Below are 24,875 nucleotides of genomic sequence, written 5' to 3'. Positions count from 1 at the left end.
TTGTTTACCATAATTAATCATTGAATTCAAATTTTACACATCTGTTATATTAACGTACTATATTACAGATATTCTTAGAAATCTACTTATACAAGTACACAAAAAACAAACTTTCTCTTTTTTTTTTCGTTTCAAATAAATAATAAATTATGATCACACAACGTCCTGAATAGGCTATTTAATTACATCACTATCGTATTTTTAGTTGGGCACCCGTAGGTTTTTGCCATGCCCGGTTCACTATCGTATACTGCATAATACAAATATTTTTTATTTATTTGATGATACCGGCTGTGTATTTTACTAAAATAATCTAATGTATACTAATTGTACCAACTTTTCTAATAATCGAAAAAAATTTAAATATTCTGTTGACAATTAAATCTCTAAATTATTTTTTATTTAATTAAAAAAAATTTAAAAATTAATTAATTAATTAAAAAAAAAAAAAACCGAAACCAAATTGATCATTTAATAGCTGGTATATATAAATATTTCAGTTTTTACAATTTTTTTTAGTTAATTTCTCTCAATTACTCAATTATTAAAAAAAGTATTTAACTAAAAAAAATTTGAACAATTTTATTGTAAAAAAAAAAAAAATAATGGGTTTTCCATATTATTATTTTCCCAAAATACTATCTATGCATATCAAATGATGAGCAAATTAATATTATAAAAGTTTTAAAAAACCATATCATTTTAAAACCAATACTTATATCAATCTTTTCAGAAACTAAAACTATGGGTAACATCAAGATAAATAAATATTTTTTAAAAGTAGAGTATGGACCATAATTTAAGGTACATAACTCGATCCTTTTTTTAAACATATAATAAAATTGATTCAACATTAATAATTAAAATTATTTAGAGTGATATATAAAATAAATTACCAACATTATTACACATGTATCCATGTATCATATGTATATTGTATATCAAAACATCTATTCAATATTCAGATATTACTCAACTCATTCATTCTTAATTTTGCTTGATACCTAATAATACTTTTTATATAAGTCAAAATAATTTTAAGATTTAAATACATCAAAAAAATTAATATATACTTTACCTTATCCAAGAAATATTTTATAGTTTTAATATTCTTAAAATATGTTAAAAGAATATTTACAAAAATAATAATGGAAAATGAAGTATATATCAACAAATAATAAGTTATTACTATACAAGAGATTCTTTTTATTATTTCAAAAAGCTACAGTATTTTTTTTTAACATTTCTCTAAACTGGCAATACAAATGTAATTGACTAAAAATCAATTTTAAAAATATTAAGAGGTTTTTATTTAAGCAAATATCTCTTTTAAATTATTATTGCTAACTATATAAACATAAAGATGTTTAATAATTATTTGAAACAGATCTTTGTTAATTGAAAATATTTATAATACATAAAAATACATATACAAGTACACGGCCCTAATCTATTAACTAATAAATAATAACTAATCCTCATTAAAGTATGATACTTCAACAACATCACCTCCAACATTCAGAAGACACTGCCCCTAAAATTAAAATGTGTTAATAAGTACTATAAATTTGTTTTTTTTCTAGTAAAATTAGTAATAATAAAGTAATTCTAAAATATTAAGTTATAGTTATGTAAAAACCCAACAATAAGATTCTCCTTTTTTAGAAATAAGTACTTGAAACTGATATTGTAAAGTATTGGGTACATTATTCATATACAACTTACTTGATTTTTATGAGGATTATTAAGTAAAATACATTCATTCATAAAGTAAGCGACCATTGCATTTCCACCAAGTGCAGTTACATGAGCACGTACTATCGCCATTACTTCGGCAACAAAACAATGAACAAAACCACTTAGACCACCACTCTAAATTATAAATAAATTAGTTATAACAAATTAAATGACTTAATAGTGTATCTTTTCACCTCTCTAATGCATGTGCTTTCACGTATGAAAAAAAAATTTAAATTTCCTAAATATCGTTCGATCTTGGCACCAGGTATATAAGTCATTGGTGTAATGTCTACACCATATCTATCTTTTGGAGCAGCCTATAATTGTATTACATGTATAATTTATATTAAATTTAAATGTATAAAACTAATCAAAAAATAAATAGATTAGTGTATTATACACATTTTAAAACATCATAACTTACGTGTGTAGACAGTCTATTTGGACGAGGTGCTCGTTCAAATTTTCTTACTTTTTTTTCCCCATGACCTAATGAAACATCTTCTTCTAACTTAAATATAAGTTCTTCTATGCAAAACAATTGATAACATTAAAGTATAACTATAACTAACTGTATTATAAATGCTTTAATTAATTGCGAACATACCAGTTTTTTGCTCAAAATCTTTTAAAGGTAATTGTCTTCGTTTTAAAATTTGTTTGGCAGTTGTTTTATCAGATTCGCCAAGACCTAATGCCATACCTAAAATTAATATTCAATAAATATTTAATTAATATTTGATTTTTCTAATAGCGCTATTTTTAACTTCATTTTTTTTAAATATAATAGCCCAAAGAATTTAAATAAACCTAAGAACCTATTATCTAAGAACAACTTTTAATACAAAATGTTTTTCCTTCCTACTGATATGGTTGACATATTAGTCATTCCATGTATATACTGTTTAATTAAATCAAGCCACAATGTCTTTGGTTGGAAAAAAGAAAAGGAATAAATGGTCTCAAAAAAAAAAAAAAAAAAAAAAAAAAAAAAAAAAAAAAAAAAAAAAAAAAAATGAATATCAAAACCACCATTAAAATTAAAATTTATAATATAAGTGATAATAACAATGCAATTTATATTAATTAAGACAAATTATAAATCAACTAATACCAGAAAACTCCTAAAACTTTGATTATGATAGATATTATTTGCTATTCAATGACAAAATAAAGATAACTAACCAACAATTGATATTTGCAATTCATCTGGTTCTGGAATATCAATCTTAAATGATAGTTTTCCCAATCCACATGGCGTCATCCTCCTCAATTTGAAAAATAGTCCCTAAAAATTATAAATGTACATTATACAAATATTTTTCTATTGCTTTGCACAGTAAATATGGATTACTTGAAGCATTCGTTGAAGTTGTTTGTCAAAATTGCCATTGGTATAATGTGCTTTAGATCTCCAAACTTGAGTAAACATTTGGAGATTACACACTGGTTCCATAGGGAAAACTTCTGAACCAGTCCCTGGAAGAACATCAGTATTGGACAGTAAAAATGAACCTGGAGGAGTTGGCTCTAACAATTGAGATACTACATCTAAATCCTCTGCATCATCCATCTAAAAATAAAATTTAACAGAATTATTATTTGATATCTTAAAAAATATGGTCAAGATAATTTATACTTCTAAAATACAAGTGTCTCTATTTCCATAACTTAAGTTTATATCAGGTAAAGTAGTTTTTCCGGTACTGCTAGAAGACATATTTTCAGATTCATCTTCCTATGAATAAAATAATAATAATTACATTCTATTTTATCATAGTATATACCAATATTACTTTTTGAATAAGATGATAGTGTTGTCTATTATTAACCACAGCATCGTTTAGTAACTTTTGAGCACGTAACACTTGTTGTTGATCTGGGTGAGCCCAAGATTTACCAGCTTTTACTAGTGGTAATGGAGGTTCAGGCAAACAAGTAATGTACATAGCAGTACCAGTAGCATGCAAAGAAACCACTCGTTCCCCAAGACAAACTTGAATCTAAACAAATTAAGAATTATTAAACTACCAAAATGATTGCAACTTATTTACTTTAAGTCCAAAAATGGCATTCATTCCTTTCACTCGTAATTTATTCAATAACTGACTATGTAGTTCATATTCAAGAAATGGTAAACCATCTGATATTTCTTTAGCATTCATCTCTCCTTTTAGTTCACGTTTATTACGACAAACAAACGTTTGCAATAGAGTTCCAGTTCCTCGAATAGTAAGTCTTTCCATAGGTTCCAATGAAGATAAAAGTATATGTGGTACTTTAAATCGTCTATATATATACAAAACTAATTAAACAAAAAAAAAATTAAAAAATATCTTAATTTAAATATCTTACTTGCATGTAGAACAATACTTCATATTCATAGAAAATGGTACACTATGCTCATTATATGGTATATGACAGATAGAACATGGTGAAGAATCCAATTTTTCATGACTATTATTTGAGTGTTTATGAGTTCTACTGTTACATGACTAAAAAAAAAAAATTGAAGTTTATTGATTCGAATAAATAATTTAAAAACATAAAATTCTCAAGAGAACATCACACCCACATTTGTTGTCTCTGTCTTACATATATACAATATAGCAAATTTGCATTCAACAGAATCCATTTTATGTTGTTAGCTTTAATATTAGAGTAAATTTACCTTTTTTTTAAGCTTTTGTTAATATTATAATTTTAAAGTGATTTATAAGCATTTTAAAGTTATAATATTTTGAAATAATAATATTGATAAAAGCCTATGAAATACCCCAGATATTATTCTTACCTTTAAACTTGATAATAGGTAAATTTACTCTAATATTAAAGCTATCAACTTAAAATTAATTCTGCTGAATACAAATTCGCAATATTATATATATAAGATGAACATACCTAGGTATGATGTCCTCTTAAGAGCACTAAAAACAAGAAAAAAAAGAAAGTAAACAATGAGTTAGGTAAACTATTCAAACAAAGCTATTCATTAGATGTTGAATGGGTCACTATTATAAGTATATCAAATTTGAATACAATGAAGTACATTTTACACAAAAAGCAATTTAAAGCAGAGACAGTCTAACAAACTAAATTTCATGATTTATTTTTTTGATATACAGTGGAACCTCGATAACTTGAACTTCTATAAATTTAATTTTCAATAACTCGAAAGAATGTCTTGGCCCCTACTTTATAACATATCATATGTATAACCTCTGTAAGTCAAATTTTCGATAACTCGAATATTTTTTTCGCCCCAACAGATTCGAGTTATCAAGGTTCCACTGTATATAGCTATTAAAGTCATTTATTTTATTTTTAATATTACGGTAGATTGAAATAATTTTTTTCAACAATATTGTATTTATTAGATTATTAGTATTTAACTATAATAATAATAATGATGATATATATTTTTACTGTACTATATCAACTTATAAAACTCCACATTTAATAACATCTTTCTGTAAATACTAAAAGACAGTAAAAATAAGTTCATAATAAAAATAGATATCTTAGAAGAAATTAAAATGTCCTTACTTATAGTAAATTTCATGATAATATAATATATGTAATAGTTCTAAGTTCTCAGAAACAATGTTTTTAAATTATAACAAAATAATTAACACAGTTATTTATTGTTTAAATAAATTATTTTGTCTAAATTTGAACTTAAATGTCTACAAAATATAATTGCTTAATAAATTTATTAGATTTAATGGTTTCAGTATAAACTGTTAATTTTTATTATTTAACTGGTATAATACAAGTGAATAATTTAAAATTCTAAACTAAGTGATAAATGTATTGATTTTATAATGAAATATTTTTGTTTTGTGAGTATGTGTACACGATAAGTAGTTGATAAAATGTTTTGATTTTCAAAAAATGGGGGTAGAAAATTGAATTTAGTTTGTACTTTAGAGAGGTCAAAAAAAAAACAAAAATTATTATAGTTAGGAAAAACAAAAATAAAATTAAGAAAAAACAAGAATTTTTATGTAAATACATTTTTGACAAAATTGAATTTGTTATTTTAATGTAAATAGAGAAAAAATAACTGTAGATACTTAAAAATTTCAAATATAATTTGTCATCTATAGATATTAGAAATGTTAGTGGTTTTTTTTTTTTTATAAATGTCAATTAAAAATAATTCACTGGATAGGAGTGGTTGAAAAATTAGTACAAAACTACTTAAAAGTTGTGTTTATTTCTCAATTAAAAATATTAAAAACTATAAACAAAAAAATTTTATCAGTGTTTAAAGTTAAAATGTTGACGAACTTTATCAAAATCACAAAAAATTGTTAACTATTTAACAATTAAAAATTCATAAAAATTTGACTTTTCAATTGTTATTTATGTTTTAAAAAAGTAATACAAAATTCCAATAAGTAATTCGTGCTTATATCATAAAATCTAAAAAATATAGATTAACAATTATTTTTCATAAATATTTTAAGTTCAAAATTGGATGAAATTACTTATTTAAATAATAAACAGTGATATATTAATTATTTTATAATAATTTGAAAACATTATTCGTGAAAAATTAAAACTTTTATACAGTGTGATCACGATTTATGGTAACACTTAATATCTCAGGTGCATGACCTTGTATTGAACTGGGGTTTTCGGGAAGTGATAGGGAGCACTTAAATACATATTTTCAGACCAGTTTCAAATTTTTAGCTCACTAGGTACGCGCATGCGCAATACAACTTACTTTTTTTTAAATGGCAACCCCAGTTTTTTTTCTGCAGATTCAGGTAGAGTATTTTTTTTTTAAGCATTTTTTGTATCAACAGTTTTTTTCTATTTTCAAAATTGACCATGTTAGAGTAAGTCAAAATTTAGATTTATGCATAATTCGTATTTAATGAAATTTTTATTTATAACCACTGGAAATAATAAAATAAGTGCAAAATAAATGTTTAATTTACTTTATCTGTTTACAAATAATAATTTAATAATACTGTTGGTCAATATGTAGAGTATGTGATAATATTTGTTTAGTAAACTCCTATAATACGATTACAATTTTAACTATTTTTGTAGTGGAATTTTGTTTTATTTTACAATAGCTCAAATAACGATAAGACAATCAGATGATGTAACTATTAAGGTATTTAGTTTGATGAAAAATATAATTTTACTTTTATTCTGTAACTAGACCTGTACTAAAGTGTGAGCGTTACCTGTGTATGTCTAGTTATTAAGTACTCTTATAAATTATACGTTTTTAAATATGAATAACGCTGAAAAAGTTGAGTTGGTTTTAATTTATGGTGAATGTCAGCGTAATGTACGCCTAGCCGCTGCGACATATGCCGAACGATACCCAGAAAGATACCATCCACCATTTAATTATGTTTTACGACTTTTACAAGGGTTAAATCAGGAAGGAAGATTTTCTGGCAGACAAATGAACCAACAAAGGCGAAGAGCAAATATGTTTGATGACGATACAGAATTACAGGTACTAGCATACATAAGAACTAATCCACGTTCGTCAATTAGGCATGTTGCTCGCGAAATTGGAGTTTCATATGGTTATGTCCAAAAAATTCTAAAAAAACACAAAATGCACCCATATAAAATAGATTTTGTCCAACATTTGCGTGCAGGAGATTCTATTCGTAGATTGGAATTTATAGCTTGGTTCAATATTAAATTATATGATAATCCTATGATTGTTAATCATATTCTTTGGAGTGATGAGTCAAAATTCACTAACAATGGCATTATGAATAAACAAAACCATCGATACTGGGATGACACAAACCCACACTGGTCACGTGAAACTAATTTTCAAACGGTCTGGGGAATTAATGTATGGTGTGGGTTAGTTGGTGGAAAGCTAATAGGACCGTTCTTTTATGATGGTACACTTAATGGCAGACGATACCTTAATTTTTTAACCAATGAACTACCAAGACTGTTGGATGATGTTTCATTAGACACACGAGAACGTATGTTTTTCCAGCAAGATGGAGCACTAGCCCACAATGCAATTATTGTTAGACGACATTTAGATCAAATATTTCCGAATCGCTGGATTGGAATTTTTGGCGTCATTCCTTGGCCTGCGCGATCCCCAGATTTAACGCCATTGAATTTCTTCTTATGGGGTTATTTGAAGACTGTGGTTTATGCAGATCCACCTGTCAATCTTCAGGACTTAAAAAACAAAATACAAGCAGCATGTGATATTTTAAGTGAAGAACAAATCAAGGCGGCAACTTCGACTGAATTTTTGAGGCGACTTGAATCATGTTTAGAACATAATGGCGAAAATTTTGAACAATTCATAAGATAAATGTATTTAATACATTTTATTTTTTATTTAATATTAATATTAGGTACTATTAAATTGTAATCGTATTATAAGAGTTTACTAAACATATTGTAAAAATAAATTATTATTTGTAAACAGATAAAGTAAATTAAACATTTATTTGGCACTTATTTTATTATTTCCAGTGGTTATAAATAAAAATTTCATTAAATACGAATTATGCATAAATCTAAATTTTGACTTACTTTTGAAAATAGAAAAAAACTGTTGATACAAAAAATGCTTAAAAAAAAAATACTCTACCTGAATCTGCAGAAAAAAACTGGGGTTGCCATTTAAAAAAAAAGTAAGTTGTATTGCGCATGCGCGTACCGAGTGAGCTAAAAATTTGAAACTGGTCTGAAAATATGTATTTAAGTGCTCCCTATCACTTCCCGAAAACCCCAGTTCAATACAAGGTCATGCACCTGAGATATTTAGTGTTACCATAAATCGTGATCACACTGTATATATATTATAATATTATTATAAATAATAACATTTTTAATTAATTTTAAAATATTATATCTTTATAGGTATTATGGAACCTGTTTTCACAGAAAGATGTTAATAAAATAAATTACTTAAATAGTTATATCAAATAAATATTATCAATTAGTAATGAGAACTGATAGACTGTTTCCGCTAAGAATCGTTTTTCGTACACACTGAACAATGATACATCAATGAATTCAAATTAAATACAATTATAATAGTGACCCACTCGTCTTACTAGACTCTTAATATACAATAAAACAACATACACTTGCCTACCTTTTTTATTTCAACAATAAGTTTTAATTTAGTAGTTATATCTTAGAATTAGAAGTAAACTTTTATGAACTCACATATGCGCTTGAGATTGAAGGTTCTGGTATATCTGCAAGAGGTACATTAGGATAAATTCCAGAAAAATATCCACCTGGATTTACTGATGGCATAAGGTTTACAACTGCAGCTGTTCCCATTGCACTCAATACACAAACATCATCACTGTAAAAAATCATAAAAATATGTTTTAATAAATATATTTGTATAATCTTGTATAGTATATATAAATACCATATTGAAGTATGTTCTGAATAACCCAAAATTACATTACAAGACAAAGCTCTTGCATGGGATCTCATTTCAAGTCTTAATTCACTCCACCAAGAGTCTCTACTTTCTGGTTCTTCCATGTTAGACATGCGCTCAAGTAGTTTAACTGATTTGGCATTTACCATACCACCTAAATAATTTTTTTTTTTTATGTCAAATTAATGTATATTTATACAGAATTATTGTTCAGTGATTTAATTTAAAACTATTCATTAACCTAAATGAACAACAAAACCAGGAGGATATTTGGTCATTGTAAGAAATGGATATTCCATTGCATCTAATGTATCTTTGCTTAAAATTGAGCGATGAAACATTGTGTGTCCGTGTGATCGATGTGAACTAACTGTTGAACTTCCACTTCCCGCCAAACTGTTACCTATAAATGTATTAATTTATTTTTAATATACGTTGTACAAAATAAATGTGTATCATATTGTAAATAATGTTATTATATATGCTTCGTGTTTTTAACAAGTTTAACCATTCGGTATTTATTTATAAAGTTATTTACTAAATTTTTTAAAACTATAATAAATAAAAAAATTTTTAGATATACTACTGCTATATTAATAAAATACATGATTATTATGTATTATACTTTAAATTTTAAGATTTGTAAAATCATTTAATTTTATATTTTTAATTCTAAATGATAACATGAATACCTACTATTAATTTTTCAATATATTTGTATTAATGTTTAAATGTATAGTCATATTTATTTTGATAAAAGAAGAATTTTAAATATTATAACTGCAGAGGATGATGTAAAAAATGATATCAATAGCATGTTTATTTTATGCATGTATGTTGTGTATAATACAATTTATTAACTCTCTATCTCCATACACTAAATAAATTCTTTGCCAACTAAGCTTTTATGAAGTTAAGAATGTATAATTCACCATAATAAAGAGCATAGAACAGATTGCAGATTATGCAGAATGTAAATTAGGATACAATGTACTGATTTACTTTTACAAATTTTTTATAAAGACACAATAACTTAATTAAGATAGAAACTATTTTTTAATAATATGTTTAATACATTATTAAATAATTAACTGAGATATAATTAGAGGAGTAGCTATTATGTATATTATTATATTTTATACTTCAAATAAAAAAGTTATTAGCCATGATAACTAACGTTAAAGATTAACAATTACTTTAAGCACATTGAATTTAACTCGGATGATAATCCTACTAAATGGTATGAAGGAAAAGAATAAGAAATAATAACGTGAAAACATTCCCTAGAAATTTTTTTTAAATACGTCACTTATAAATAGTGCATAATGTAGAAATGTGCACACAACATGTTACTTTTCTTACCTGAATACTAAAAATGTACTCATGACTGAAAAAAAATTATTTTATATATTTATTATATTTTAATTTTAATAGTTATTAGTTAGTAAGTACCTATTATATTTGAATAATAAAATAATGAAAATTTAAGAAATTTATTTGGAATTATTTTAAAAGTATAAAATATAAACAATTGTAAATTACATACTACGGTTATCAAACATCATCTACATCTCAAGACAGTTTAAATAAATAAAAATATATTTATGACAAACAAATAACTTATCATAATAGATAAAAAAAATATATTAATAATTCATTATTTTTAAAAAAACGAATAGAATATAAATCATAGTAAATTAATAGCTATAAATCTAATTTAACACTTAACATTTTAAAAACATTGACAAAAAAATTCCAAAAATCATAAGGTTTTGTAAGAAACTAAAATAATTGCTAAAAAATAAAATTGTATTCATGGTTATAACTTATAACATATCTATGGAATATACATAAACCCATAAATTACCTTTTGGTGCATTATTGATTTCTGAATCTGATGACCTTCGATGCATTGGAAAGTGTGTGACTTTGCTAGGTGACTCGGCTGTTTCATTGTTCCTGTCATCACAGTTAAAAGCATGCGAAGAACACTCGGATGCAGTTATATTATCAGAGAAAACAGGACAAACATTTTCTTCGAGTTTTATTAAGCTGGGTTCTTTGTTAATTATACATTCTACTTCAGGATTAGAAACCATTGGCAAAGGCGGCGTATTGTGTAAAATTGTACTCTGTGAATTACTAAAACTACTAGAGTTATAAGGTGACACGCTTCTGGATGCACATACATTTGTTAAACGATTATTAAGTAAACTCGGTTTAATGTTGTTTAAATGAATGATTTTAGAAATCGGAGGCGTATTGGGTCTGTCTGTATATACTATTCTTGATAATGGAGGAGTATTTTGCTTTTGAAATATAGATTCTGAATTTGTGCTCACAATATCAACTGAATCTGAACCAATGGAGTCTGAAGAGTCTGAATAATAAGTAGGGTTATCAGATATACAAGGAGATGAATCTCGAACATTAAGTTTTGATACTTCAAATCCAATAGCCATTTCTGATTCTGCTGTAGAATCAGAAATTGAATTTAATGAACTAGAGGAAGGTAAAATTAAATCAGGTATTGCTTTTTTACCCCGATCATCAGAGTGAAACAAATATTCTAAAGATAATTTAGAACAATTTGTATCAATACTAGGTTGTCTGGTTAATTTACTTTGTGAATTGTAAGGTTGTGTTTCTTCAGACTCTGAAGGTAATTCAAACGATGAATTAAAATCCAAAGTAGCTTGTGCTAAGAATGCTAAAGCTGAATTACAAGTATTATAATGTCTATCATGATCTGATGATGAACTAGCAGATTCTACTGAAGCAGAGTACATTTGTTTTTTTTTATTTTTTTGTTGAGAATTTTGGAAAGTAATAGCTTTTAAAAATCTATTTTGTCTTTTAAATTTTGATGTACGCATATCTTCTTGGTCAAATAAGCTTTTCATGCTAGACAATTCAGCAAAATCCACAGTGTTTGATTTTAGAATTTGAGGAGACATTTTACGGATAGAATAGGTTTTTTTGTTTTTGTTATTTAATGAACTAGTATGGTTAGTATTATCAGTTTGTACAAATGAGTTATGAAAATCCAAACTTCAAACAAATAAAAACAAAAATTAAAATAGTTAATAGTTTTTTGAAAATATTTACTTACAATTACCTAATACTTATTTAGTATTATACTGTATTTTTTTCAGTTACATAAATGTACTTAAAAAATATATATTTTAATATTCTAACCGGTGTCATGGTGATAAAATCTCAGATCCTGGTGCAATTATGAAAACAAAACCTCCTACTGACTATCCTGACTCAATGTATATTTCAACTAAAATTATTTGTAGGGCTGACACAATTGCATGAATTAAACACTGATTCTAAATAAATATTGATGTTTTAACATATTCTAAGATTAATCATTTAGTTAAATTGTAATTGTCAATTTATTGAGAATCAGTAATATGTCAAAATTAATATATACATACTTATTTTGCTTTGAAAATATAATTGTAAACAGAAAAGCAATCATTATATTTTATAAGTATTAAAAATATAAAAGTTTAACTATATACTTTTGTAAAAATGTAATTTATTATTTAATTTATTTAAAAAAATATAAATAAACATAATAGTACTAAAAATTAAAAGGTACACAAGATTTGAATACTAATTATTTTTTAAATCACATATAAAATAAAATAATAAATACAACTAGATAGGAATATTGTAATATTGGAAGAAAATATTTTTTAAACAACAATTTAAAAATAATGTACTTACTCAACAATTGTTGGCTGTAAATTTAAATTTATTGATGGTAATGTTAAATGTCGCACTAATGTAACTGCAGTTCCAATACCGCGAACAACAATCCCAGATTCTCCTTCTAAATCAAAATATTGATGATAGCTAAAACAAAAAAATTATTAAATTATTTTATACATTTTGTAAGATATATATTATGTTTACACAAATGTACACTATAAACATGTATTAATAGTTGGCAAGGGTGTTTATTTTTATTTTTAATTAATAATAACATTTTAAAAGAACCACATTATCTTTGTACAATAGACAATAAAACTATTGTTTTGAGTAAAAATTGGAGATAGTTGCATTTTGCAAAAATTAAATAAGGGTAAAAAACACCCATGAGTTCAGTCTAAATGTTAAAAACTAAAACAGTAATAACTATTAACATAAATTAAATAATGTTATAATCAACGTCAATGCAATAATTTAATGCACATTATTTTAACTTGGATTTGATTCACTAGTGGCAAACAACAACAGGAGATGGGAAATAAGTATCTCTCATCTCTTGTCTCAATGTAACATTAATGAGTCAAATCTAAGTTAAAATAATGAGCAATAAATAATAACATTGGTATGACATATCTATGGTGTTATTTAATCTATACAAATAATTATTAATTTTAATATTAAAATTGAATCACATAGGTGTTACTTTTTTTTAATTAACACAGAATAAAACCATTTTCAATTGTTACCCAAAATAATGAAATATTATTATGTACTGTACAAAGAAAATATATTCTTTTTAAAATTTTACAAACATTAAATAGGGAATTCTAAATATTAAACTACTTAGGTGTTGAAACATCCAACCAATTTATATTTAATGAGACTGACATTTTGAATATGCAATGTATTTTTAACATGGTACACAATAAAATAACTAACCCAATTACAGCATTTGCTCCAAGCTCTAAAACCTTTAAGCCTATACGTCTCTGTACTTCATTAGAAAGCTTTAGAAATATAGTTTGTCGTGCTTCATTAGTAGCACGAGGTGTACGAATTTTATCAAGCCACTGATATTCAGGATCATCTTCAACCACTAATTCTTCAACAAAGCCATGCACCCATTCTGTATGAGCTGTTATTCCTGCTCCAGCTGTTAAATAAAAAAAAAAATCAATTAAAAAGCATTGCACACATTTATTATTTATCAATATGTACTTACAGTAAAAGAATTGAATTCCACATGAAGATTGACGAAATCTATTAAAATCTGAAAATAGTTCTACTTTTATAATAATATGTACTTCACCTCGAATACCATGCATTGTATCAAAAACAGGAAACCATCCAGATACCACAGATCCTCCTAAAACAACACAGTATGTTTAGGAAAAATGTTGTATACACTATAGATATCAGGTATATGTATAATTTATACCTACCTGTAGTCTGACTCTGGTTTGAAATCAATGTATCTGCTAAAATTTGTTGACCTGATAATTGTACAACTGTTGGCTGTGGTAAAAGTAAAGGATTCAAATTGAAGTATACTTTTCCAATAGCATCATTAGCTGAATAAGTATCATGATCCATAATTCTAATTTGAAGAGGCTCATCTTGAAGTTCTATATCATCTAACTGATTTCATAAATGTACTTTCATGTTAATGTATTTTTTGAACTATAAATTTATAATTATTTATAACTCACTTCAAATTTATACCAGTCAGAATTCCATTGAGGATTTAATGATTTCCTACAAACATCAGTCTTGTATGTTGTACTTCCAAGCTTTACTTCAACATAAGCATCAGTAGTATCACTTGACCGATCCATGACTGGTAAATTTCGGCCAGCTAATACACGTACCTTCACTTTTCCTGGCATCTTTTAAATACTAGTAAGAACTTATAGCATATCACTAATGAACAATGGCATAATAAACAAAAAATGTTTTATTAATTAAATTAAATGTAACCTAACATTTAAAATAACCAGTAAGAAAAATTTTATCAAATTAGAAATTTTAATGAGAAGTTAATTGTTAAGAGTACCTTAATGATTTTAGTTATAAAAGGTTAAAAATTGTTGGCACCAAAGTTTTTAAATCACAAAGGTAAAAAACATTTTAATCCACTTATGAAGTTATGAAATAGATGTACATGATTATATAGTTAAGTATATAATATCCTATAAAAACTACTAGGATATTTATAAGAACTCTTTAACATGTATATTTGAAACTACTGTTAAGAATTATGAGAATGTGATAGTAGATTTTAGATGAGATATCAATAAAACACTTACAATGGATAATGTTTAGGGGTTAAAGTTTTATGAAATAGTCAATAAAATACTAAGATTTGTTATCATTGATATATTAAACATGACTAAAATGTTTGATTATTCAATTTCTAAGCTAGGAGTTATGCTACAGAGTATATTTTTTAAATTTATTCATTCAACATAACAATTAATCAAAATTATAATCTCCTAAACAGTACCTTTATTAAATAACCTGGGAATCTTTTTTTTTATTGTTGTAAAATCATAACTTTTACAATAGTCAGAAAATATTATTTCTAAAATCTTGGTAGTATACACAGTAGATTACTCTTAAAATGTAAATCAAATAATCATTACCTTCTTAAAGTTATTAACGACAAGGTTTACAGACTACAGTTGAGGTTAACTCTAGATGTAAATCAAGAATTGAAATTTTTATGTAAGTAAATTAGCCTAATACTATTGCACCTTAAAAATAACAATATTTAAAACATATAAATTTAAAAATCAAACATTAATAAATTAAACATTTTGAACCGGTTTAAACTTTAAAAAACAAACTGATAAAAGATAACAGAATAAACAGCTGTTTCTTAAAATTAAATTATTTCAATTATTCTATTCAATCAAAAACCAGTATAAAAATATTTATTAAATTACAATCACGATTCAATTTAGTATTTACTATTTAATCAATCCACAGAAATTCAAAAGATAATTGATGACAGTTATTAATTTATTATAGTATTTACTATTTCTTTTACGTGTAGACGTGTAGTTGTCACTCGTCCACTCGTCGATTCGTAATATATTACTATATTTTATAATATTTTGTTTCTAACAACCTATCATTAAGTATAAATTAAGATAATACATTTTAGTTCTTAAACTTTTGGTTTCTAGTCTAATTTATTTTTAAATTTAATATTATTTATGACTCACCGAGTTCACACTTAAAATAGTTTTCTATAATCGTATATATTTGTAATACTATCTTAAGGTTAAGACTTAAATCGTGGCTGACTGGTCTGATCTGAGTTTATTAAACTAGGTATAAATTTAAAAAATAAAATAATTCATTTTTGACATTTATATAAGTACATAAATATTTTGATATTTTAAGAACTGTATTCAATAAATATAAACTATAAATTTTTGAAGTTTCAAGTTAATGATAATTAAAAACTGTGAATTAATCTCTTCGATTCCCATCGTTTTAAGAAGTTCAATATAGGCAATTTTGAATTTTTAAGTTGGAGTTCGCAGGTTGTGCAAATATGTGTAATTTTATGCCATAAATATTTAATGCGTGACTATATATAGTTGAGAATTTGAGACGTTAATTACTGACGAATCGACGAGTGGATGAATGACAACTAGGTACTTACTACTTACTACACGTCTACATTCTACGCGTAAAAGAAATATCAAAATTCGGAGCACTCCCGCATCACACTTTTCAATAACTACCCATTAAAAAACTTTTTAATTATTTAGTTTCTCTAACTAGCTTTTTCAAATTAAATATATTAACCTACATAGCATAAATAACTAATTTTAATATTTACAAATTTTAAAATGGTCAAACTCAAACATTAAATAAATACAATATATTTTTCGATACTTATTAAAATTTACTATTGTAATCGTAAGATGGTATACGAAATACGAAATACGAATACGATTTAAAAAGTAAACATTTTGGCCTTTGGGAATACGAGGATTTTAAAACAATATGTTGAATATATTGTCGCAATGTCGTTATGTACTTCATATTTATAAAGTCATGGAATATCCCATTACTCATGATTCATGAAATAAAGTTATTAGATAGATACAACTGATACAAGTGATACAACCGGGAGAATATATATTTTACTATTTGAATCTAGTTAATTGTGTTTTGATATTTTTAATTCTTCCATAGTTACATTAATAATTAATAATTATTGTGTATTCTGTTTTCATGTTTTAACTTTCAAGCCTCATAAAGTCATAAGTCATAATTACATACTCGAGGTCACGTATTAATTTACGTTGCGTGATCTTATGTAATTTAATTATTATTCATTAAGTCATCAATATATTTGTAGAATAAAATCACATTAAATTTACTTCTTATTACCATTAAAAACGTTTTGCGAACTAAAAAATATTTTAGAACGTAGGTACTTACTGATAAAAATAATTTTTAAAGATGGTTAAAGCAGTTTGTGTCTTAAATGGTGAAAATGTTAAGGGTACAATTTTTTTCTCACAAACCGTAAGTACATGACTATAATATAGGTACTACAGTTATTTTATTATTTATTTATTTATTTTTATTTTTAGGATGAAAAATCTCCCGTCGAAATAACTGGTGAAGTAACTGGACTATCTAAAGGGCTACATGGATTTCATATACACGAATTTGGCGATAACACTAATGGTGAGTTAAATAGTATATTTGTTCAAGAATTGACTAAAGATTGTGCTAGATTTGTCCTAGATTGTGCTTAAGGAATGGGGGGGAGGAAGCAAATTCTATAGGGCATAGGCCTTAAAATGTGGATAATTTTGTGGGCATTAAATTAAGAGATGTATGTTTTTTATTATTTATTTGTCATTAAAAAAATCATGTATTCATATTGTTAATCACCACATCATTAAGTATACCTACAAATCAATTAAGATTTTCATGTTAGAGTTCTTGTAGTCTTAGAATTTTTAATCTATCAAGTTTAAACAATGGAATGTTATTAAACACAAAACAAAATCAATTAGAAATTAACAGAAAAATAAAATTATTTAAATTTTTTTTCTTTTTATCTTAAAAATACTTATTTAACAAAAGAAATCTTTACTCAATTATTGGTTTTTGATTTTTCATGTACCTATTTATGATGTTTGTATTTTTATTTTTAATATTTTGTGTAACAATTATACTATCGTTAACCTATGAATACAATTATAGTCCTACATCAGTTAAGAAAAAAAAAATACTTATTTATGTTTTTAAATAATAATTCTAATTTTCACTCATAATATTTAAAAACAATCTTAATAATTGATATAATAATATTATGTTGTTTTTTAGGTTGTATGAGCTCTGGTCCACATTTTAATCCTTTTGGAAAAACCCATGGAGCTCCTAATGATGAAGTGAGACATGTTGGTGACTTAGGTAATATTGAAGCTCCCGGTTCATCTGTGACAAAAGTAAATTTGAATGACTCATTCATATCACTTACAGGACCTCTCAACATTATAGGCCGTACTTTAGTGGTAAATATTTTTTTTAATATGTAGGTAAAGTTGTATGATAAGTATAAGAACTAGTTAAGTATTTAAATTGTTTATTGGTCCTAATAATAATTTATTTATTATAATAACGTTCTTTTTATAGGTACATGCTGACCAAGACGATTTAGGTAAAGGGGGTCATGAGTTAAGTGCTACTACAGGAAATGCTGGAGCCAGAATTGCTTGTGGAGTTATTGGAATCACTAAATAAATAATATCTATCTTTGTCTAGTATAAAATTTGTTTGATATTAAATGGATTTGTAGACTTATTATAGAAAACAGATATTTATGTATTTTTACCAATAATACATAAATAAAAATAAATAAGTATACATTTTTATTTATTATTAATAGCAATTAGATAATTTGTTATTTTTTTACTGAATTAACTTAAAAAATGGATTTCAAAAATTGTTTCTAGTAAAGATTTTGATTGTTTTTAATGTGGTTATTTGGCATTATGTTTTAGTATGGAAAGTTTGATCATTAATAAATCCTTATTATAAAAATTTAAGAAATTATTATTTATTTTATTATTTTACTAAAAATTTAGAATACCTATCAGGTGGATTAAGTGTCAAGCAGTTACTTTGAGCAGCAATTTTGGGTCAATATTTTATTTTATCTTAAGGTTTTAAATATTCCCTTTTTCTAGGAAAGTATCATATAATGATCTATAACATATCCTATACTCTGATTCTAAATATTTATCATTCCAGTACTTATAATATTATGCATATTAATTGTCATAAACCTATGTTTCAAGTTTAATGGTTCGCTTGATCCTCTGTCTCATATTAAAATGATTTGTTGCTGTAATTATAAAATACTACTATGCATTAATTTGTCTAATTCTTGATTATGGCTTGATTAATTAAAATCTACTAACTACTTATGACTTATTTAATAAAAAAAGTTCAACCTAGATTTTTTCGATTCATAAGTTTTTATTAAGTATTCCCATGCACTAATTACAGATCTTTTTAATCTTAACTCACTAATAGATTGCAGAGAAACGTTAAAACTTAAATTCAGTTATAGCTTATTAAGTGGTAATGTTACTTATCCTTACTTTTTATCTTTATTGAACTTAATAGTTCTTTTAAGCATCTCCATTATAGACTAACCATATTACACGGCATATAATCTGTTCTTAATTTCAACCTACATCACCAACTATCTATTCATAAATCAAATTTCAATGCAAACCTACTTTTTGTTTTTGCTTAAAGTATTTTTAGTTATCATTCTTTTATTCTGTAAATGTACTACCTACTTTTAAATTAAAATATTAAATTATTGTTTTGCATTTTAAAAATCTAAAATTTAATTTTACTTAATAAATATTTACAAAATATTGGTTAACTACAATTTACCATAATTTAACACAAATAAATATTATTTTCATTTATTCTAGTATGAAATGTTTAATCATTAAAATTTAATTATAAAATTATTACTAAAATTTCTTAGATAAATATATAAAAAAAAAATTGTGACAATAGTGTTAATATCTTTGACTATAAAATAGAGAGCCAGCCAAAAAATTATAGCAAATAAAACAACTATTTTCATACAAATTTAAGAAACTAAAATTTAAACTCTAGTTATTTTGATTGAAAGTGAAATGATAAATAAAATATGAAGACATAATATTATTTTTCACAAAAGAAAAAGCAAGGTAAATTAAATTATTATTTTATTTTTTTCATTAATGTATGTTATAATTTGTTTAACAGCAAGAACTAAGTTAGGTATTTAATTTGAATCCATAGTTATAGATCTATAATAAAAATAAATAAATTATTATTTACTAAATATTGAATTGGTACTTGGTATACTATTTTCTCGATTAAAACAATATAAGAGCTCAAACAATTATTGTTTAATATCTATAAATGTTTTTATTATTTTTTTTTGACAAAGTTTTTCAAAAAATACTTGAACAACCATTTTACTTATAGTTAATTTTATAGGTAAAAAAAACTTTCAAATTTAATGATTTTTACATCAATTAATTTAACAACAAAAATTCACTTCCTAATTGTTTTTTGAGAATTTATTACTTGATTTACTATTAGTAATTTTTTAATACATAAATGTGATTTAATAAATCATATCAAAGTTTATTATGTATTTGGTATTTTACTTCTTTCTACTTGTGACTAACCATAAATTAAATAAATAAACAAAAATGATTAATTGTCATACAAATATTTTATTACTTAAAAAAAAAAATGAATCAGATAATACACATTATATAAGATAATACATTTTCACTGGTAGATAACTAAACAAACAAAAATTTGTAAATGAGAAGTTAAAATAATTATAATTGATCAGTAAACGTTAATACAGTAAATAAAGAAAAAAATTGTTTATTTTTGTTTCTTTTAAACTTCCAAAATTAATTGTAAGTAGTTTTAACTTTTAAATAAGACATAAGTTTAAATAACTGCACAACTACTTTTCTCTCTGAATGGATTAGCTTTCTGCGATGAAAACCCAACCATAAGACAATCTTCCATTTCTCGTTCCCTGATATACTTTATAATGTCTTGTATAGCTTGTGAAACAGGAATACGTTTCACAGCTGCTTCTCGGCGAAGCTGTTCCGTTATCTGCCGCTGCTGTTGCAGATTGGAAATCATCATGTCCATGACTGCAGTATCGGATAGGCCTATTTTCGATGGGTGTGGTCACACTTACAAACAGAAATTAAAGTCCAATTTAAGGACTTGAAGTGACTTGAAGTGGGCAGATATTGATCAATATATAAGTAAGCAAATCAATTAAGATGTTTTGAATTACAAGAGTATTAACTGTAAACAAGATTAAGCTATACTTTATTATTTAAATAATAATTGAGATAAAATAGTTAACACTTCACAGTTCACATTCAACAGTAATCGCTAAAGCTTGTCAGTATCGGTAATCGCCTTGGAAAGATGGGAGTTGGTATAATAATATGGACTATAGAATATAAACAGATATACTGATAGTGTTGGTCGATTGAAAATGTTATCAGCAATTCATCAAAACACGGTTACGTACATAGAGCCCCGTACCATAGGTCATAATAAATTGTGGACCGTGGTATTCTGAATTTCTGATGTGATAACTTAAAATTTATTGACACATGTAAGCTTCTTAGATCTCTAAAATTTTGTGAATTCCCCTAAAAACATTTTACTACCGTATTGTCCGCATAACGCATTACACTTTTACACTTACGTAAATTCCTATTGCTGGGTAAAGGGTGGGGGCATAGGAGGCAGCTGCCTTGGGTGGCACGATTTTAAAGGCAAACAAAAGTTTTGAGATTGTCTAATGTAGATAATGGATATACTAGTTTTTACTGTTTTTAGGAACAGTTATTAATTTATTATTGAAAAATACGAATAATAATATTTCTATTTTCATTCGTATTATTTTCGAGTATAAATCGCATGTATTGATGTATACAAAACTCGGAACTGCACGTCTGCACACACTAGGTATCATATTAATATTTAAAATCGTATTTGTTGTATTCCTTATATCTACATGGCTCTATGTGTGTTGTATAATTTATTTATATATATCATAACCATCAGGTTATTAAATTCGGTGTTAATGGTTTTAAATAATTTAATTGTAGGTACACTAACAAGTAGTTTTTTTAATTTTAATTATACCTCTCGAGTCTTCGCAGTTCGCAGACATAGTAAAGAGTAAAGACTAAATTTGTCGAGTACAATGTGGACGATTTGTGCTTACTACTTAGTGCTTAGTGCTTACGTAATAAACGTTATCAAATCTATCAATGAATCCGTTGGATCTTGGATTCAAACATTCCAAACAAAAATTATTACAATTTACAATGCAATAATAATGCTTAACATTAATATTTTAGTTATATTTACTCGTTTTTTAAGCTGAATTGTTTAATTATATAAATTCTTAAGGTTTGTGTTTACTAATGCACTGTACATAGTTAGTTTAAACTGCTTGCAACCCTATTTTTGCTATGCTTTTCAGATTGCTCATTGTTTAATCGCCTATTTTTAAAATTGTATTACATAAATTATATGATTAATAGAAATTTTGCATTATATGTAGGTATACAGATACTATTGTTTAAATAGGGTTTTATGCTGGGTACTTGGTTGTTCTCATTATACAGAAAATAGTTCTTGTAGCTTTTATTGCTTAATGCTTTCCAAAAGAATTAAAATCAAGAAGATATTAAATAAAATTAATAAGGTGGCTTTGGTCACATGCTCATAGATACATTTTCAATAAAATAATTTTATTTGGTAGTGAAAGTATTAGTAAGAATAATGTTAAAACAAATTTAATTTGTATATAGTGGACAATTTTCAATTATCACTGTAAAGTTATAACTAAAATGTTTTGTGAAAATTCTTAAATTGATTTTTTCAATAAAAGTATGTACTTCAAATAGTTGTGTCTTACACTGCTTAATAATTATATTTTTATTATGATATAATTCTGCAACTTTTGCTACTAAATTCAATTCACCATCATTATTAATTGTTAAAACATCTAGCTTCAACATATTATTATATTATTGTCACAAATTTGCTTCATTCCAACTTGTTTGGATTTTGCCTATAAGCCTTAACTTATGTTTTATATTTTGTTCTATAGAATATGAATATTAAAAATAGTTAGGATTGTTTGAAATATTGTGGTATTTTTCATTATTTGACTATACAACTTTTGGGCTTATAGATGAAGAAAAATCATATTTATTATTCTAGAAGAAAAGATGAGCCTAAATCAAGTGCTTGTGTGAAACTCCTAAAGGTATTATTCATTTTTTGAATGTTAAGAGTTAATTTTATAATAAATTCATTTAATTTTAGTGTATCTGAAGTAATTAAGTCATCAACCTCACTGACTATACTTGAAACTGAAAACTATTTTCTGAAAAAACAAAATGAAGAATTGAAATTGAAACTAAATACAGTAGTCACTCGATAATTCGAAATTCAGGGGACCAAGTTAAAAATTTGGTTTATAGAGGTTTTCGATTTACCGAGTGTTTGAATAATTGAGGGAAAATAATTAGTTCGAATTAAAGAGAGGTGAAAAATTATTGTGTGTATTACATATTACATTTATTTTGATATCTATTAATTTATTATACAAAATATACATACATACATATTATTATATTTTATAATTATTAATTGGTGGCTTGGCGTGGCGCGTTGGCTACTTCCAGTTGCGGAATGCCACTGGGAGTAAGTAACGGCCACAGCTACTAGCTCTCGGATGGGTGACCATTCGGGATCATAGTGGTTAAAAACCTTGCCACACATACACGTGTTTGCTATCAACCGTATCAATCGTAAAAAATACAACCTACCGAACCAACCTTACTTAAAAAAACCCAATGGCCTTAGTAGCCGCGGGTCAACTAAATAAAAAAAAAAAAAAAATTATTAATTGATATTTATTTATTATATTTTACATATTAAAGAAATCTGTTATTTTTTTTATGATAAATTGCTGGCCAGTGGCCACAATTTGGTTCATACTGTCCATAGCGATGTCTAACTCATTGATAGCATTGAAAATTGTATCGCATCTTTTTTCGTTCATTTCAGATTACTCAAAAAATTGACGTAATCCTGACAAAAGTTTAGATTAGGTAAGTAAGGTACGATAACGTTTATCAACTACGATAATATTAAACCACCAATGTTATAACTTGTAAGTTTCATTACGATTATGTCAAATATATTGTACGTTATCTTCATATGTATGTACATTGTACATGCATATGAACTTACATATAATCGCGTTTAAGGAAATTCGAATTATAGAGGTTTATGGAATAAAAATTCAAATTGTAGAGTGTGTTCCACCGTCAAACATTTCGAATTATCGAGGGGACCGGAATACATGCATTTTCTTCTAATTATAGAGGTTTTCTCAGGGGACTTAGCGTTTAGTTCGATTTATGGAGTTTTTCGAATTATCGAGGTTCGAATTAACGAGTGACGACTGTATATTAAGCTTGTCGTTCACATTTGAAAATTTAGTTCAAAATCAGGAGTTATTAATTTCTTATACTAGCATACCATCAAAAGAAATATTTATAGCTCTTTACAATTTAGTGAAAAATGTAGAGATAAAATATCATTAAAGCTGGCGTATTGACATTTTCAGTAAAATTGATCAAATACTAATAACGTTAGTTAAATTGAGAAACAATATTCCACATTTTGATTTATCTGTAAAATTAACTGCAGTAGAACAACTGTAAGTAATGTTGTCATTACATGGTTTAATATTTTACATGGCGTACTATTTAAAAAGTTGATACAAAAAAAGTACATAATACTATATCATATAAAATTGAGATTGTTCCAACATTTTATAAAGTGAACGCAGGAATGATGTCAC

At 25.5% G+C, this 24,875-nt stretch overlaps 3 protein-coding genes across 8 annotated transcripts; 1 reads left to right on the top strand and 2 right to left on the bottom strand.

Annotated features, from left to right (window-relative positions):
- Positions 1–1,402: 1,402 nt before the first annotated feature.
- LOC112601258 (C2 domain-containing protein 5) lies at positions 1,403–15,705 on the bottom strand. Of its 6 annotated transcripts, none has more exons than XM_025348801.1 (21): positions 15,529–15,705; positions 14,596–14,806; positions 14,329–14,524; positions 14,109–14,252; positions 13,826–14,039; positions 12,902–13,030; positions 11,031–12,214; positions 9,405–9,566; positions 9,149–9,317; positions 8,935–9,079; positions 4,096–4,235; positions 3,795–4,029; positions 3,537–3,743; positions 3,380–3,478; positions 3,095–3,313; positions 2,926–3,028; positions 2,348–2,443; positions 2,165–2,268; positions 1,932–2,057; positions 1,726–1,872; positions 1,403–1,534 (listed from the first exon to the last, which is right to left on the bottom strand). In XM_025348801.1, exons 2-21 carry the CDS (start codon positions 14,770–14,772, stop codon positions 1,472–1,474), a joined length of 4,059 nt encoding a protein of 1,352 aa, XP_025204586.1. In that variant the 5' UTR covers positions 14,773–14,806; positions 15,529–15,705; the 3' UTR covers positions 1,403–1,471. The 6 variants fall into 6 exon arrangements, with proteins under 6 accessions (XP_025204586.1, XP_025204760.1, XP_025204841.1 ...); XM_025348975.1 differs by having other exon boundaries at positions 2,165–2,265; XM_025349056.1 differs by having other exon boundaries at positions 11,031–11,311.
- Positions 15,706–17,292: 1,587 nt separating this feature from the next.
- Positions 17,293–18,799, top strand: LOC112596879 (superoxide dismutase [Cu-Zn]-like). Its single transcript, XM_025342702.1, has 4 exons — positions 17,293–17,434; positions 17,503–17,599; positions 18,248–18,435; positions 18,557–18,799. The coding sequence occupies exons 1-4, from the start codon at positions 17,369–17,371 to the stop codon at positions 18,662–18,664; spliced, it is 459 nt and encodes a 152-aa protein (XP_025198487.1). The 5' UTR covers positions 17,293–17,368; the 3' UTR covers positions 18,665–18,799.
- A 2,035-nt stretch (positions 18,800–20,834) lies between these two features.
- On the bottom strand, positions 20,835–21,424 carry LOC112595932 (guanine nucleotide-binding protein subunit gamma-1-like). Its single transcript, XM_025341340.1, has one exon. The coding sequence runs from the start codon at positions 21,113–21,115 to the stop codon at positions 20,903–20,905; it is 213 nt and encodes a 70-aa protein (XP_025197125.1). The 5' UTR covers positions 21,116–21,424; the 3' UTR covers positions 20,835–20,902.
- Positions 21,425–24,875: the final 3,451 nt, after the last annotated feature.

This window comes from Melanaphis sacchari, unplaced genomic scaffold (genome assembly GCF_002803265.2).
Source record: "Melanaphis sacchari strain LSU unplaced genomic scaffold, SCAv2.0 Contig0_pilon_pilon, whole genome shotgun sequence".
Lineage (NCBI taxonomy): Eukaryota > Metazoa > Arthropoda > Insecta > Hemiptera > Aphididae > Melanaphis > Melanaphis sacchari.
This window is presented reverse-complemented; position numbering and strand designations above follow the sequence as displayed.

What these genes read in the sequence shown, in the direction of transcription:
- LOC112601258 (XM_025348801.1), bottom strand. Translation starts at nt 14,772, where the DNA reads ATGCCAGGAAAAGTGAAGGTACGTGTATTAGCTGGCCGAAATTTACCA. An exon ending in CTGACTGGTATAAATTTGAA is followed by an intron (nt 14,525 to 14,595) that starts GTGAGTTATAAA and finishes TTATGAAATCAG; the next exon opens with TTAGATGATATAGAACTTCA. An exon ending in TCAGAACATACTTCAATATG is followed by an intron (nt 9,080 to 9,148) that starts GTATTTATATAT and finishes GATTTTTTACAG; the next exon opens with TGATGATGTTTGTGTATTGA.
- LOC112596879 (XM_025342702.1), top strand. Translation starts at nt 17,369, where the DNA reads ATGGTTAAAGCAGTTTGTGTCTTAAATGGTGAAAATGTTAAGGGTACA. An exon ending in CAATTTTTTTCTCACAAACC is followed by an intron (nt 17,435 to 17,502) that starts GTAAGTACATGA and finishes TTTTATTTTTAG; the next exon opens with GATGAAAAATCTCCCGTCGA. An exon ending in TTATAGGCCGTACTTTAGTG is followed by an intron (nt 18,436 to 18,556) that starts GTAAATATTTTT and finishes TTCTTTTTATAG; the next exon opens with GTACATGCTGACCAAGACGA.
- LOC112595932 (XM_025341340.1), bottom strand. Translation starts at nt 21,115, where the DNA reads ATGGACATGATGATTTCCAATCTGCAACAGCAGCGGCAGATAACGGAA.